Source organism: Lacerta agilis, chromosome 10, assembly GCF_009819535.1.
Source record: "Lacerta agilis isolate rLacAgi1 chromosome 10, rLacAgi1.pri, whole genome shotgun sequence".
Classification (NCBI taxonomy): Eukaryota; Metazoa; Chordata; class Lepidosauria; order Squamata; family Lacertidae; genus Lacerta; species Lacerta agilis.
This window is the reverse complement of record NC_046321.1, coordinates 43,656,007-43,673,624: the sequence shown is the minus strand read 5'-3', so window position 1 is coordinate 43,673,624 and position 17,618 is coordinate 43,656,007. Positions and strand designations below refer to the sequence as shown.

General features: G+C 41.2%; 1 protein-coding gene across 12 annotated transcripts in view; it reads right to left on the bottom strand.

Annotated features, from left to right (window-relative positions):
- Positions 1–17,618, bottom strand: part of GRIP1 (glutamate receptor interacting protein 1) — a 315,500-nt gene that overhangs the window by 210,627 nt on the left and 87,255 nt on the right. For 3 of the 12 annotated variants that reach the window (XM_033162502.1, XM_033162504.1, XM_033162511.1), the window contains exon 1: positions 8,281–8,875. The exons of 2 other annotated variants lie outside the window; for them this stretch is intronic. In XM_033162502.1, coding sequence (XP_033018393.1) covers positions 8,281–8,413 — 133 coding nt within the window. In that variant the 5' untranslated portion in view covers positions 8,414–8,875. Of the gene's footprint in view, positions 1–8,280; positions 8,876–17,618 lie in introns of those variants that run through there. 7 more of the 12 variants (XM_033162515.1, XM_033162516.1, XM_033162503.1 and 4 more) reach the window with 6 other exon arrangements.

The window sequence follows — 17,618 nt, the reverse complement described above, 5'->3', positions numbered from 1 at the left end:
CAGCACCAGGCACCCCATATTTTCATCTGTGAGGAAGCTCATGCTGAAACAGGTCGTATGAAAGCAGCACAAGAGACAATTTGCAATAGTAGTGGAGGCCATGAGAAGCACCGTGTTTCATTATGGAGAGGATGTGTGTTTAAAAATAAATCTGGCAGGACTAGGTCAAGTCATTTTTCTGCCCAAGGAAGAACTGCAAATGGTGTCCCCTCCCACAAGTCAAGATACATAATACCCAAGGCCAGCTAAGTTATTTTGACATCTGAGGCAGAAAGTCCTACAAGCACCTCTTCCCCTACCTCACAGGAAAACTACAATAATTATAAACGAATAACTAACTACCAGTACTTGCTTCCCTTTCACGGCACCCAAAATCTGCTACCTGAGATGGCTGCCTCACTCTGCCTGGTGGAAAAGCCAACCTGGAGATTTGGAGCAGTGTCTTGTACTTTCAAACTCAAGTAACTCACAACAAAAAGGCATGTATTGATCTTTGCAGATCCACCATTAATTATGCACTCCCCATCAATAAAAGGAAAGAGAATACTACTAGCTAACCCCATAAGATTGTTGTCAGAAAACAATGAGGCACTGTCCACATTGAAGTGCTGTACAAATGAAGAGCCACAGCATCAAGGCCTATCCTGTTCACATTTAATGCAGTCCCAACATTCATTGATCAATCCAGATATTCAACAGACAAGAAAAGAGCAGGATAGGTAAAGTGAAGTTATACCAGGAGATATCCTAGGTTAACAGAGCTTCAGCAGTACTAGCCAATGTTTAGTTTCTTTATATCCCACTCTTCCGTGGTGGACAACCTAGATATCAAATGAATATCAAAATACACCATCATATTTTTTTTAAAACGTAACAAAACATTTCAAACCAATAGGATTGAGGTGAAGAAGATGAAATTATACAATCACACCTAATATATAGTAACATAAATGTAAGATCAAAATTAATAGTAAGAAACCCAATAGCTCATCTAGAGGTAGGCAATGTTGTGCTCTCCAGGTGTTGCTGGACTACAACTCTCATTATCTCTGATGGTTGGCCATGTGGGATGGGCTTGATGGGAGCTGGAGTCCATCAACATTTGCAGAGAACCATATTATTTACTCTTGATTTAATCTAACCTACACTACTAGTGTGGGTCTTGTTAAACTCCAGGGAACTCACCATCCCTTGCTTAAATACAGCTTTGTGGGGCAAAGCCTTCCCACAACCCTAGATGGTTCACAACTGGCTGCTTCATGTCTATCCTACAGAAAGCAGGAAGCAGTAAAAGGAAAGTACTAGGGAGTGGCAGTGCTGATATTTTTCTCCAGTTTTCTGGATAATTCCTTCTCTTAACAACCTGAAGAATGTTGCAATATCCCAGGAGCTCTGTCCTTGTGGACTACTGAAACCCTGCCTAAATAGTGAAGAAATAATCCAAGTTTGGGTCCTGTTCAGAAAGTATAATAATGATATACCAGAAATACACCTCTAAGCTTTCATTTGCCAAACTCAGCTATTTCAATGTCATCATCCCTCAGAAAGAAGCTTCTCTACTGAAAATGTTCAAAAGATGACACATTTCTAGTTCTGAAAACCCTTGATACATCATATATAGTGGCATGTATAGAAGCCTATTCAGCCTTTTAACTATTAATAGATACTGTTTTGTAAGCTCTATGAAACACTTGGGCTCCCGACATCACACTATCATCAACGCAACTTCTACATAACGGTTCAGAAGACTGGCATGCTCAGGAATGCATTTCAGAAAACCAGGACAGCTGTTGCTGGCATGGTGCCATGTTCCTCCCACAGTCTGCTTTGTTTTCTCAATTATAGTGTTCAATATCTAAGACACTGCTTTTAAATTTAAGTTAATGCACTGTGATCATATACGAGTTCATGCAGGAGAGTAACTTGCCAGGGCCAGCTCCAGATCTGAGTGTGTTGAGTGGTGTTGTAAGAATTTTAAGGTATTTTATTTATATATAATAATTGTTATTAATGTACCAAAACAAATAAGGCCACATGTCTGAAAAACATCACAGGAAGACAGGCCTCACTCCATTTTTGACTCCCAACTGACCAAGTATTTCTTTGTCTCAGGAACAAAGGGGGGGGTTGCCCCTCCAGCTACTCAGCAGCCCCCTGCCTGAGTGATAATCTCTGGCATCCTGATACCTGAGTGCCAGACAAAAGGGTGTGATTAACTTTGCTGGGAAGCAGGGGAATGTAAATATCTCCTTTGTTTTCACTTGATGGGTTTGGTGGAGGGCAAGAGGAGACATGGGGGCAGGGTCCAGGATGCTCAGATCACTGCTAACAGACCCTCCCAATTTGTGATGTATGTATGATGTATGGAGGGGTGGTCTTGAGCTGGAGGGGGGAAATTTCAAAAGTCTATATAGGAGCTTGTGTGCCATTGTTCGAGGTCTTTTGCTTGCAAAACACCCTGTTGCAGCAGTTTCTAATAAACAATGCCTTGCTTTGGGAGATTCAGTATTGTCTCTGTTTCTTGCATTCTGCATCTGACAGGGAGGGAGCCCTGCTAAGGCTCTCTCTCCGGGTTCGCGGACTCCCATCTGGGGCCAAACCTTTTTTTTTTATAACAGTGGGCAAAATGCTCTCAGGTGAGCCCCCTTCTCCATCCCATGGCTGCAGATGCCGCCTAGGACTGGTGGGCAGCTAAGGGAAGGTGAAATTAGGAGTAGGCAGAGGCAGAGGTCACAATAGCCAACACAAATTTGACACCAGCACAAGACTGTGGGCTTGGGAGGTTGAAGAAAGACAGGGGTTAAAGGATGGAGGAGAAAGAAATATGGCAAGGACCAGAAGAGACGAATTGAGGGAAAAGAAGAAGTCTAGGGTCTGGGAGATCCAGAAACAATAAGGCCTGAGTGGAAGGGGGGATGGGGGAACAGCACAAGGCAAAGGGTTGGGAAGATATAGATATAGAGAGGTTATAGGATGTTGGGTGAGCTTTTTTGCTCTGCACTGCAGAAAAGAAGTCTTTTCCTATCTTGTCATGGTTCCTTGCCCCTGCCTGAAACCACAGCAACACAGCCTGCCTGCCTATTGCTTCCCGCCCAGCCTCCAAAGTGCTATGCTTCTCTAAGAACAGACTGCAGTGGGAATGTGATCGGTTGAAAGAATCCTGCCTGAATGAATTCTGATTGGTGCAAGTACACCAATCAGCATAAAACTGGTGTGGGTGTTTTGAAGTGCTTGCAGTAGATTACGGTGGTTGTGGGAGTTGGTCCTGAACGAATCATTCTTTGAAAATTGCAGGAAATAATTGTGTCCCGACTGGCCAGTTTCAAGGAACAAAAGTCAATTAGAGCAATAGTGTCTCTTGGTGACCTGCCTGAACACTTCTATAGGAAATTGCTTGAAAAAAGGTGACACACTCTCTCAGTCTCTCTCTTTCTCTCTCTCCCCTGTGGGCTGCAGCAGTGGGGTCAAGCCTCACTATGCTGATACCAGGGAAAAGGGAAAAGTGGGCTCAGGCTCAGGGATTTTAAGGTGGGTTTAGATGCTTTTGATGAGTAACCACCCCTTTTTGCCCTTATGCCTTTATTACTGGAAACTGGTGAGTTCCCCCTGCAGTGGTGTGCACCCAGCGCTCACAACATGTGGGTCTAGCTGCTATTTAAATGTACTTCAATGTTGTAGAGCAAGGTTATGTCAGGGGAATTTGAATGGCAGCTGTAAACCAGCTGCCCAGTGCTACTCAGAAGACTGGGCTGTGGGGTGGGGGGTAGAGGAAAGACCAGGGCAGGCACCAGGGCAGGTGCCCAGGCAGCTAGCCAAATATAGGTATTCCCAAATAAGCATGAACAGGACCATAGCATTAAGACTATAGGTTTTCTTGAACAAATGTTAATTTCAGTCAGGGAGGCAGGCTGCCTACTTTTCTCATTTGAAACTCTTTTGTGGGGTGGGGAACCTGCAGCCCTCATCATGCAGCCCACATAGATGAAGTAGCATAAGAGGCAGGAACAGAGCACAAAAGAGAGAGAGAGAACTACCGGTACTTAATCCTGCAATGCTACAAACTCCACATACATTTGGCTCTGGCTGCACCCACCCACAACATTGGTTGATGGCACAGAATGACTTCCCCCCAACAGTGGCCTATAATGGCCCCTTATAGGAAATAGTTTTCTATCCCTGTCAGTAAGAGATAACAGGTATGTCTGCTGGCAGCCACCTACCTGCTCTTCCCCTGATTCTGCTTACCTGTTTCATTCTGCAGAGGTAGTCCTTTTGGGATCTTGAGTGCCAACAAAATTAAATGGCCCTACCTAATGGATTCCCATAATTCAAGGCTAGGTAGCATTTATTCCCAGTTGCACAGGATTCTGCATTGCATTACAGCAGGGAACTAAAATAAATAGCTTGCAAATAGATTCCACTTTTTGAGTCTATGATTATATACAGCTATTCACTCAATAAGTGTCAGGTTCAGCCAACTGTTCCTTTCTCACTGCAAATACAAACAACACTGCTGGGCTCATCAGCTATGGAAACCTTGATTCACATCCTTGCTTAACTTATTCTCCAATGGGATTGTTGCAAGGTTAAGATGGGGCAAACCTCCTGTACTCCTTGGAGGAAGGGTGGGATACAAAATTGACAAAAGATTAAAAGAAGAAATAGTAACTCACCTAGCCTGCTCAGCCTCTGATATATATATTCATTCAGTCTTATTCAAATGAATTGCTCATCCCAAATGCTCATTTTTGTCAAAACTATTAATAAAATAATTCACATTTTTATCTCCTGCCACACAAGATTTTTTTAGTCTATCTGTAGAACGGCTTTTCAACAGCTGGACTCAGGAACAGTTTGGGATAACTGATTATTACATGTGGGTGTCACTGCTAAACTTTCGGAAGCCAAGTGTGCCAGGGTTTAAAGTGTCATAAAATGGCATCTGCGCAGAGCACAGGAATCAACAGTATGTAACTCAGTTACAGGTGCCTTTGCAAACTTAACATTTTAAAGCTACTAATAGTAATTTCAGATGTTAAATATTTTCTTCTTGCAGTGTTCCCTTATATCTGTTGGAGAAGAACACGATACATTTGCAAGGACAGCAGTAACTATCCAGAAGTTAGTACTGAACTGTTACTGCAGATACTGAAAATTATCCTGGCACAATCATTAAATCCCTACGAAGACACTGCTGCAATATCTGTGGTTATGGATTTTGAAAAATAAGCAGCTATCTGTAATGATAAATATTTATTTCATTTGGCCGACGGTGGAGTATTCTAGGGTACCTGTGGCTATCCAGTTATTGCTGGACTTCAACAGCCAACATGGCCAATGGGCAATGGTTATGGGAGTTGTGGTTCAACAACATATGGAGGGCCACATGTTCCTCATCCCTTTTTTAGAGCTCCAAATGAAATGATAAGAGCACCCCTCCTTCTTCCCAGCTACTGTAAATTTGATACAGTATAAAACAAGGTTAAAGGGGCTGAGCACACATCTTCCTCTTCAGCCTACTGCTAACTGGAGTGGGAACAGCAGAAGCAAATGTCTTCTTCATGACTGCAAGCTCTTCAAAATATTTTTCATCTTTAGTTTAGAAATGCCATCTTTAAGTTAGATACTTTGAACAATTTAAACTTAGATTCTTCAGAACCTACATCGTGGATCCAACATCAGATTATATGCTTGCATGGCGCAATATGCAGTCGTGCACGGAGGTATTAACATGTATGGCCACTTTTTGCCTCTAAGACAATTCATTCTACTAGTTATTGTTTCTGTGCTGTTGTTTCTTCCTGGGTTTATTTCTAATGAAGCCCTAACACTTCATACTCAGATATACATGGCTGTACTTTCCTGCAAGCGCCTTTATGCAGAACTTCCCACAGGATTGGGGGATGGATGGATAGGAGGGAAAGGTAAAAAAAAGTAACAGAAAGATTTCCAACAGAAGCACCCAATTTACAAAGCATAACAAAGGATTGCAGGTGTATTGCTATTATGTTTCTTTGAAAATCTTCCGCCCACTTTTAAAAATTACTTTGGAACTTCCTTTCAACAACAACAAAAGATGAAAGACAGTTTGCTCCACATATAGAAAGGAATAGCTACCAAGAGGTCAAAGCAGTCACACTTAATGCTAATACAGAAAACTGCAAGTTTGAGAAACAGCAACACTCCATAGGATACCCTTCTGCAGCAATTACTATGTGTTCCACTTTTCTAGTCACTAGAGCAGCATAAGTCATGCACTCCAAGATCAGACAAAAATTGCAAAAAAGAAATTATAAGAGATGCTACTGATACAACAACTCCCAAATCACTGATAACCAGATGCCTATAGGTTATCTGTTGGAATTTTATTCATTTATTAAGCAGCTTCTTCTTCCAACTTTGAAACCAGAAGGCATTTCCAACACCATACATGATCATTATATCTGAAGGTGAAGCAGCTACTCTACTGGTACTAATATAATCTATGATAAATGGCAAAAGTGTTTCCAAGTTCAACATATTTGAGAGACTAAACGCTATCAGCTGCAGAACACCAGCATGAAAATACTATCTGGTATACCTTGGGAGGCTGGAACATACAGAGAAGAGTCTATCATTTCATTCTAGCTGGACAATGAGACATCCTTACAGGACAACTCCATTCACACCCTTGCTCAATGCCATTTTTCACAGAATTTCGTCTTACCCATTTGTATCTTTTGCTTTCCTTTAATTACTATTGAAGTGCATTATTCAAGGGGAAACCTTGTTTGATTAGTTTCATGGTCTGGAAAGTGGAACAAGGACCAAAGTTGCCAAAGTTGTTATTTTAATCATGTTCATTTTGTACAGTAATATGCAGGTTAGTTTGACTAAGGTTTTGTATCTGATGCTACTATGAAATCCTTGCTTAAAATATAGGAGTGCACTGGGCATGGAGAATCAAAATTAGGATCAAATTATTTAATCCTCATCTTGTAAAAATTAAGATCTACAGTTGGTTTTTTTTAGCAGATATGGTTAGCTCCACTCCACTCCACAAAGTGCACAATGAATATTCTACAAAAGAAATGTCTACAAGAGAGAAATGGTTAGATGTTAAATCATTTTTCATTGGCACAGCTATGTCAGAAGACCCAGCAATGTACATTTCCAAAATTGCAATTTAACTTTTTTTCCCCTCCAAGGAAAGGGAGATATGCTACAGCACACTATGCATTAGATTATAGCCACTCTACAAAACACACAGTTGTTTAAATTAAAATATAATTGTTATGTCTTTTTAAATGATAAATGCTCAGGATGCAGTAGACAGGAAACGATTCACTGCAAATATTTTAAATTAATAGCACCATGTTATACATCTGATTGTGCCTGGCTGCTTATATTGTCAACACTTTCAGCTTAAAGCATGGCATGATAGACTCAGCAATGCCTACATGTAGCTCCCCAACCCATTGTTCCCTCAGGCACTTTTGGGCATCTCCAATCCTTTGGGATAGGTACAAGACAAAGCATGAACTCAGAGAGCTTACAGGTACAGAGCATATTTTGAGCACGTTACATTTTCAAATACAATTTTGCACAGATCCTAAGCTTGCTTTTGTTGCCTTGTTATAAACTGCAGCTGCAGACACTTGGCAACAGAACACACTGACAACATAATTAGTTAATTTTTCAACCAGCACCAGAGAAAATAAACTTCAGCTACTTTCTACTAGAAAGAACGAAGCAAAAACGTATCTACAAAGGGCTGACTTGCATCCAACAACCTTTATGTTTAACTTCAACTTCTAAATGTATGCATGAGTGCAACTACCATAAATGGTACTTTAAAATTGCTGGTATGTGGGTGTGTGGGTGCAGACACACACACACACACACACACACACACACACACACAATATATATTGAAAATACACACACACATCAAGAGAGAGAGAGATGCAGACATACACGTGCACTATTAGAAAAGGTCTGCAATATCAGTTTACAGCTTAAAGTGCTTTAATAAAAGGCTTGCAACAACAGAAATCAATTAACTGCACCTGAAATATTAACCATGGCTTTGAACCCTGCCTTTCTTTCATCCTACAAGATCATAAGAGCTTAAAAAAAAAAAACTGCCAGTACATCTATGCAGAAACAAACAGTGTTTCTGAAATGCTTTAATACCTGTGTGAAATACAGTAGTATTCTGGTCTGCATTAGCATTTCATGCCTAAACGCAATAGTGGACATTTGTCACAGCAACAGAAAACACATTTATACAATGCTTACTTGGAAAGTGTTCCGAGGCATAATAGTAGACATCTTCATAACCCTCATGATAATCCTCCTCTGGCCGGTACTTTTTGCCCTTTCTTCTCCTCGATCTTCTTATCTGCTTGACAAAGCCCAAGAAACGCTCCATCTCATTCAGCAGCCCACAATATCAGGTCCGTGTACCCTTTGTTGGTTTTGTCCAACAGCTGCACTTCACAAAAAGCAGCCTGAGCATGAATGAGCAGCAAATACAGGAGAACTGGCCCCTTTGACCAGCCAGCTTGGCACCATTCAAAAATCAGTTTAAGCCCTGACAATAAAGGACACTCGCTGCGTTACCTTTGCCAGATCCTGAACAGAAAGAACCGAAGAGACCATTTCAGTCTGAAAACAAATATTTAAAAAGAGAAAACCATCAGCTGAAAAGGTGTGCTCTTCGTGTCAAACACGCTCTAATAAATAAACAGAACAAAGTTCAAAAGATCTGCCTGACAGCAAGAGGAATCCCAGCACTAGAATTTCACTATTCTGTGTCTCCATCATTTGAAGAGGGGACAGAGGGGCGGAGATAAACGTTACTCAATGGACTGAACCACATCTGAAAGTAGAAGAGGTTTTCTGCAACCTAGTATTTACTACCTTGTTATTTGCAGTTGCACACCTTCAAATGTCATGTGATTTTTTTTCTCTTGTCTTTTCTTCTTTGGTTTGCAGAACAATGAACAATGAATGCATCGTTTCTGAATACCGTACAATGCAGCCTGAACAAACAGAAATGTGGTTTAATCCATATACACAGACCACTCACTGGCAAGCGTGTACTGAATGTGTTAATTGGAGCAGCGGGGAGAAACCTTGGCAGCTGCTTCTAAATGACACATTTACCCATTGGGCATTGATATATTTCAATCATTATGCGAACTAAATATTGCAATACATAGAAAGACTCCTTACAGATTAAGCAAAGCATACTTATATCAAGCGAACAAACAAAGGAAGCTACATCATAAACACAGCATATGCCTCAGTGTTTTAAACTATGCATCCTAAAAAATTTTTGGGTGAGTTTTCAAACTTAAGAAAACACATGAGCTGTGTATGTTCTTCTTTAAACCTACTTTCAGAGCTTGAAAGAATTATCAATGTGTTCTGCTTGAATGCCATTCCACAAGCATTCGCTAAGATAAGAAAGGAATTTCTAACAAAATCAAAGCCTCTTTTACAGCAAACAAAAAAAAACAAAAAACCAAGGCATGTTGATTTAAGTCCAATCGGAATAACATTTGCCAGAAATGATTTTGCAAACCTCTCTACTCCAGCAAAATTAGGGGGTGGGGATCCTTTATCCCCAGGAAGTATCAGTTTGGGATGTAAGACTGGAATGCAATTAGTATATCAGAAGTGGAAACAAGGTGGGAATGAGTGCACTGCATGGTCACTGATACAGAGCACTGACCACTAGGGGCGAGGGCTCCAGATCTGCATTGGTGGTCACTGAAAGGCAGCAGAGTATAGCATACTTCAGTTCAGGAAATATTGTACAAGCAATACACAGGCACGGGCAAACATTGTTGGGTCACACAAAGTGCTCCTGGCCATTTCTTAGCAGTATCCACACTACCCCTGGATATCAGCAACAACCAGCAATATAGTATACACTTCTCCCTTGGTCACTGGTCAGCGCTGGAAGCCATTTCACTGCACTCTGCCCTATCACACTGGCCATCGCCATGTATCAACCAAATTATCACCTTATCTTCGAACTAGAAAAAAAAATGGATGTCCTCTCATTATGTGGAAGTTGCTTAGACTTCTTGTTGAAATAAAATTATAGTGTCATTCTAAAACTGAACAGTGAAGAAGAAGAAGAAGAAGAAGAAGAAGAAGAAGAAGAAGAAGAAGAAGAAGAAGAGTTTGGACTCAGCTAGGCTTTAATTTACAGTAAAGGAGCCCTTCACTGATTCATCATTTCTGGGAAACCCCAGCACATAAAGCCAGCACTCTGAACTGACCAGCTCCTCATCATCCATCACTATTTGAATGCTGAATTTGAGCCAGAGCTCAGAAAGGATCACCCCAGGTTCTTGCTTTCAGTTCCAGAGCTCAGCCCAGAATCTGTAACAGGATATCCAAGCCTTCACTTGGGTATCGCTTGCTGTCACATCTTACCAGCATCTTTGCCCATCACTGCTACTCCTTATATGGCAACATAGGATAGAATCTTCCTAACCTGAAATAATTGTTTTAACTTGCTAAAAAGAAATTCGTAACACAAGCTTGCTTGGAAGCCATGTTTCATATAAACAGAACCTGTGCAGGACCTGGGTGCATCAAAAAGCAAAGGGCATTAATGACATGGTAAGAACCTCTTCCCTGGTCAGCCTACACGTGCAGAGAAAAAGACTCCTCACTAACCCATAGGACTTGGGTGGAACCACAGGTCAGGGCCTGACTAAGTTGCAACTCCCAGCCCACATTAACTTTCTCATGCTATTATGAGTGTTCTGGACATATCAGCATACTGAAATATATATTGGACCTGATGGTAAACAAGCTGAAAGGCAGCGTGCTGGAACACATGGTTTATATGCAAAAGGTTTCTGGTTCAATTCCTGGCATCTCCAGGCAGGGCTGGGACTGGGAAAGACTCCTGCCTGAAATGCTGGAGAGTCACTGCTAGTCAGCATCTGGGCTAGATGAACCAATCAAGTATAAGATGCCTTCATATGTTCTTCAGTTGCTGGGTCTGCCAGGCCACAACCTCCCCATACAACCCTGGAAACGTCACCTGCTCCCAATAGATTTCATGCACACAAGCTGCTGTGCTTCCTTACTGTGCAGGCAAAACCAATGGCAGAGGCAAGAGAGGGAAAGAGGCTCTGCAGCTTGGTCAAAGATACAGTGGTACCTCGGGTTAAGAACTTAATTCGTTCTGGAGGTCCGTTCTTAACCTGAAACTGTTCTTAACCTGAGGTACCACTTTAGGTGCTCCGCTACTGCGCAATTTCTGTTCTCATCCTGAAGCAAAGTTCTTAACCCAAGGTACTATTTCTGCGTTAGCGGAGTCTGTAACCTGAAGCGTCTGTAACCCGAGGCACCACTGTACTTGGTTGATTTATCTATTGATGGCAGATGTATAAGGTATACGGGTATCATTGCATATTCTTTAGTATGAAAGCTGCATACCCAAAGACATTTATACTGTAATGCATAGCTAGGAATAGAGGAAAAGTTGGATTCTGTTTGCATTTGGGGCCAAATCCATCCAATTCACACTTTCTGAAATAATATGGGAACTGAAATATAGCTATCCCTTGAAATTCATACTGATCCAAATTTCGCAATACAGTTCTCCAACCAGCCAATGTTTACAAAAATGCATATATTAAGGGAAATAATGCATAAAATGAAGATATTAGTGAAAATAGCATACAAAAATGCATTATATCAGGGGAAATTGTTTGCAAAATGTGCTATGTTACTCAAAACATTGTGTTTGTGTGTGTGTTAGTACAAATTCACACTAAAATTCTGATGAATTTTCATGAAATTTCAAAAAAGGCAAATTGCTGCAAGATGTGAATAACTGAATGTAGAAATGGAGGGAACCAAAATTGATACATCATTCTACCCCACTGCATAGCATGCATAATTCACATTGCCAATCCTTCAATGTTCTTTTTCCAGGAAATCACCTTCTCAACTCTTATCCTTTTTTGTTTTGGTCCTAAAACCTGGCACATATCTCCTGTCACTATGTTTCCCTCTCTATTCCAAGAGATGCTTTGATTGACTGAAAGGGATGAGGCCAACTGTGGTGCAGGGGCATATGTATTTATATTAAAAATGTAAATAAGGGGCTGGCCCTTTCAGATAAATGCTTGAAAGTCACAGCAAAATTGCATTCTGAATGTCATAGGGTCAGCCATGCTATGTGAGGTGAAATACTTTGCCTTATTGTCTATAATCATATCAAGGTCTTATCTTCCTCTTTTTAAAAGATGCATGTGTAATTTTAACCCCTTGATTCTATTTGTGTCTCATAAGCAAAATATTTTGCTCTGTTGGCCCAGCAGTGTAAAGAAAGGAAAAGAAATCCATTATTCACGCATGATGTATGACAGCAACTATTTATAATATTAAATATGTTTTGAAACATATTTCAGGGTAACAGAGAACAAGGAGAATAATTCAAGTCTGAAAACATAAAATAAATTTATGGACTCCCAGGAGATCATCTCTACACAATGTTTAGTGTGAAGAATGAAAGCTAATTAGATGTCTAATGATCTGCATGACATTTTGTGAGCACCACACACGGTTTCTGCAGCATAAGTTCTTTTGCGAAAGGATGGAAGCTAGAAAGAGTAAACCACAGCCAATTATACATGCTCTAACTCAAAGAGAATGTGACAGTTGCAACATTATATGTTTAGAAAATATCTGCTCATAAGGCAGAGGAGCCTGCAGCGAAACCATTTAAATGCAATATCAAACAATAAGTTAGACATATTCTGATACAGACCATATAATTATTGTATCCTCACTTATATTCTACTGTAGTATCCAGTATTCAATATTTTCATTACATGCCTTGCAGTCCATTCAATTAAATATTTTAATTCCATTGCAAGCTTTGATCAGTGTATCCTGTAACCAATTCCTTCAGTTACTCATGCTAACATATATTTCTGTCACTGGAACAGGGTGGTGGGGCTACTTAATTATATAGTTACCAAACAGTAGCTAAATAAGAGAATGTGGGATCATTAAAAGCAAAAGATCACACTAAAATAGAAAGAGGCTGAGACGTTTTATGCTAGTACAAAAAGATCCAGCTGGGCTACAGGTTTCACTTGGCACCTCTTCCTCTTGAGTAGGCTCCTCCTGTATCTCCCATCATGCCTGCCTTCTGTCTAGGCCTGGGTGCTAGAAAGGGGAAGTGTAGGTCTACAGTGTAGTGTAGGGGCTCATTTGGGGTCCCAAGTGTTAAATATTTGTGTGATCAGGTGAGCCAGGGTGTTTCTGCACGGCCCCACACCTATTTCTCAGATAAGGGCTGCCACATGGAAGTTGGAGCAAGCTTGTTTTCTCCTGCTCTGGAGGCTAGGACCCAAACCAATGGATTCAAGAAAGAAGATTCTGGCTAAATATCAGAAAGAACTTTCTGAAAGTAAGAGCTGTTCAACAAGGGAAGAGACTCCCCAAAGAGGCAGTAGACTTTCCTTCCTTGGAGGTTTTGAAGCAGAGGTTGGATGGCCATCAGTCATGTATGATCTAATTGAGATTCCTGCATTACAGGGGGCTCTCAGGGTCCCTTCCGAATCTACAATTCTATGATTCTATGTAGTGCTAGAATATGTCAGATGGGTTCTTGAAACTGAGCCATCCATGTGGTAAGTGAATTTGAGTCTCCCTCACAATATATTACTGACAATTGTTAGCATATCAGTCTTCTGAAACATGAGGTCCAACAATATATTAAGTTGATTTTAAGCTTTATTGCCCTTGCATGGCTCACCAGATAGAACTGCTTCTCCTCAGTGTCCCTGTGAGGCAAAGTTAACCAGTGCCTTGCTGGAGCAACTAAGCAATTCTTCTTAAATTTAATAAATAAATGTTCCTATGGCCTTTTAAACTGTGTGAGAGGGTTTCTTCTTTTGTTTCTTACTGTGGTATTTTTGTTTGTGTTTTAATATTGAAAACCACCCTGTGATCCTCGGTTGAAGGGCGATACAGAAATTTAATAGATAATATGTAATGATAATATCCTCAAAAATCCAAGTGAAAATTCAGTTTCTATTGCAAACGTTACCTCTAGAGGAAAGTTGTTGTTTTTTAATATTATACTCTGTTTAGTATAGAGAATATCAAGAAGTTTAAGAGAACTATAGGACCAAAGTTAAAGCACTGGATAAAGCCCAACAAGCTTCCCGAAAGCCAAATGCAGTCTGTAGTCATAAAGCTTCTTCCAGTTATTGCTCCATGAAGATAACAATGATGAACAGAAGGATTTTACTGCCGGCGAGCTCAAACAAGTAAGTTCTGGTTAGTGATAAAAAAGGACAAATACATACCCATATTCTTAGTGCAGTGCAAGTGCCTCAGCTTTTCTGAAGCTTCAGATGAATAACAAGGATCTAAAGTTTATTAACTCACTAGAAGTCCTTACACTTTCCACTAATTATTTTCATCCTCCTAATTACAAAATAAATGCACTGGAATTAAGATTCTTCTTATCCTTCTAAGTTCTAAAATGAAAGCAAGTTTAAAAAGTAATGGTGGCTGAAAACCCCCAGAAAGGCCAAGAGACATCCAAATATATGTAAATGCATATTATTACTCTATTCTGACAACCTCAGTCATCAACCAGATAGCACAGTCCATTGAAAGCCAATTGCATCATACCCATTTCTCACACTGTAGTATTCTCAGCGTGTTAAGAGATAAGTGTGACCTCCAAGGCTATCTGAACCAATCTTTTATACAGTGAAAGGATTTATGGGTCACAAACAGTTCTTGACAGTCATCCATCCACTGTCTCCCTTAAAAAAAAATCAATACCACAATTCCTTCAGTAATCTTTTTCCATTGCCCAACTGCTCTTGCAGTTGGAAAGTTCTATATCTACCATCCCATCAACAATATTACAGCTCTCACCTGGAAGTTGCTGGAAACACCCTTCACGTGGTGGCTGTTCCACACAACCTGCTAGGTCATGCAGATTGCTGCAGTTGCATTAAGAGTCTTCATGCCACCACCAGCAGCGGCCAAGGATGTTGTTCAGCTCAGGCACTGGAAACTGTCCATTGTCCAATACAACAGTAAAAAGGTAAAGGGACCCTGACCATTAGATCCAGTTGTGGACAACTCTGGGGTTGCGGCGCTCATCTCACTTTACTGGCCAAGGGAGCCGGTGTACAGCTTCCGGGTCATGTGGCCAGCATGACTAAGCTGCTTCTGGCGAACCAGAGCAGCGCACGGAAACGCTGTTTACCTTCCTGCTGGAGCGGGTACTTATTTATCTACTTGCACTTTGAAGTGCTTTTGAACTGCTAGATGGGCAGGAGTAGACATTTCGTGCATAAGCACTCCATCTGGGCCGGCGCTGCCGCTTCTGCAGTGACGTTGCGAGCCCGCAGAGCGAAAAGGTGGCTTGGGGGGCTGCTGCACGCGCTCAGCAGCTCCCCACCAGCCGCCTTTTCGCTCTGCGGGCTCGCAACGTCGCCGCAAAAGCGGTGGCGGTGGCCCAGATGGAGTGCACGCAACGTCATGATGCCCCACCCCCAGGGGGGTGCCTCCATTCGCCGCCCCGGGGTGGCGAAGAGGCTTCCTCTGCATCTGGCAAAAACAAAGCATAGGTGGGGCACCCTGTTTAAATATCCTATATAGGTGTTAAAAAGTTGTTTATGCAGGAAGAAACAGGAAAGGGGGTTGGAATGTTGGGACCCTTGGTTGGAGCAGAGAGGAACTCAGGAAGGAAGGGCAACAGGGATGCTAGATTTTCCCTCTGACCTTCCTGTGGAGCAGGAAGCCTCAGTGGAGGCTGGAGGAGAATTTGATCAGCCCAGGGGGAGGTTAAACAAGAGATGGTAGTGTCTGAACCATAAATTGGAATAGAAGGATGCAGTCTTGTCATCTAGAAGCAGGTTCCCGCTTCACAGATGGTACCAGACCCACCCACCCCCACATCAGCAGAGTGTGCACACTTCCAATATCAGCATTCCCACAAGTGAGCGCACCATGTCTCATCTTTAAAAAGCTTGGCAGGAAAGGCAGGGAAGCTTTTTGGGACATTTTCGCCATTTCCATCCAATTCTGAACTTCTTGCCTTGCTCCTAAAATCCTGAATCATGACTCCAGAACACTGTGCCTGCTGCCAATACTGGACTGTTAGTTGTATGAATAAATATATTTTTCTTCCTTACAAGTAGGAACGTGTGTGTGTGTGTGTGTGTGTACATGTGAGTTGGGTGGGACCAGGGGCAAGCAATGGAAACAATACTGTATGGAAGCAAAGAAGAGTGATTCTTTTTTGGATATTCTTAAAACATAACCCTATCAAATGAAATATTTTGTTGCTTTTGATTTGTGAGCTATCTCCCCCTGAAGTGGGGGAGGGGGAGAGAAAACGATTTTCACTAGAAGGCTTTATCGCTTTCCACAGACAACAACCTCTGCTATGTTTATAAACCACCCTTAGAAACCAGGATTACAACCATGGCCATTTTTGCCTATGTAGATGTGACTTGCTAATTAGATGCTTGAAACTGAGAGAGCCATGCTTTTCTCACAGCAGACCCGCTGAACTTAATGACCCAAAGTTAGTCATATCCATCTATTTCAATGGGTCTACTCTGAATATGATTAACACTGGCTACGCCCCTGAAATTCTATACATGCTTACTTGGCAGTTAAGTCCCACTGAACTTAATAGGACTTACTTCTGAGCAGAAATATATAGAACGTACTCTGAAAGCACAATTCTACCAGAAACCAATTTAATAGTACAGTCTGTAATATCAGGCATGTGCTAGAGTAAATTTAGAGTTGTGAGCACTTGCAGGTATTTCATGGCACTATCAATGAAGCTTTTGGCTTAGTGACTATTACTATATGTCACCTGCAAGTAAACAGATGTCACCAAACTAAAGTATTGAGGTTCGTTAATAATCTCTTTTAATGTATTAAATAAATTTGTATACAGTATTATGAAATCTCAATTATCAATGACTATTGAAAGAAGTATGAGGTGACTTACAATTTAAGAAACACAGGCTGCCACATAGCAGCTCAGTTCAGGTGTTACATTCCTAGTCTAGCAAACCATGGTTTGTTGGAGTGAGAATGTGCAATAAGCACATGTGGTTCCTTCTCCTTCCTGCCTTGCTCCTCTCAAGCACCCAACTGCAGAAAGACTCCCTGGATGCTAAATGAGTTTCTCCTAACGTTTTACTTAGGAACTGTTGTTTAAGAGCACTCCACACAGACTATGATTGCAAATACAATTTGATTCTAGCTTACAATCCTTGGTTTGTAACTTCAACCAGTTTTCCAATGTGCAGCCTTAGTGTGAATCATTGCAATGTTACAATTTACAGTTGCAGAAGTGAAGTGCCAGTGTCAACTCTCACCCAGGAATCAGTTGATCTGTAATTTTACATGCCTACTGGTTTGGTCTGAAACACGCGTCTGACCCTGAGCATTAATTAAAGCTTGTGTGTGTGTGTGTGTCCAAGGTGCTGTTATCTCCAAGTGCTTATAAATCCTAAATTAGGATACTTCAGAAATAGAGCCCTTGCATAGAGAGATATTCAAAAGCTTCTTACTTGCACTTGATTTTAAATGCTTAA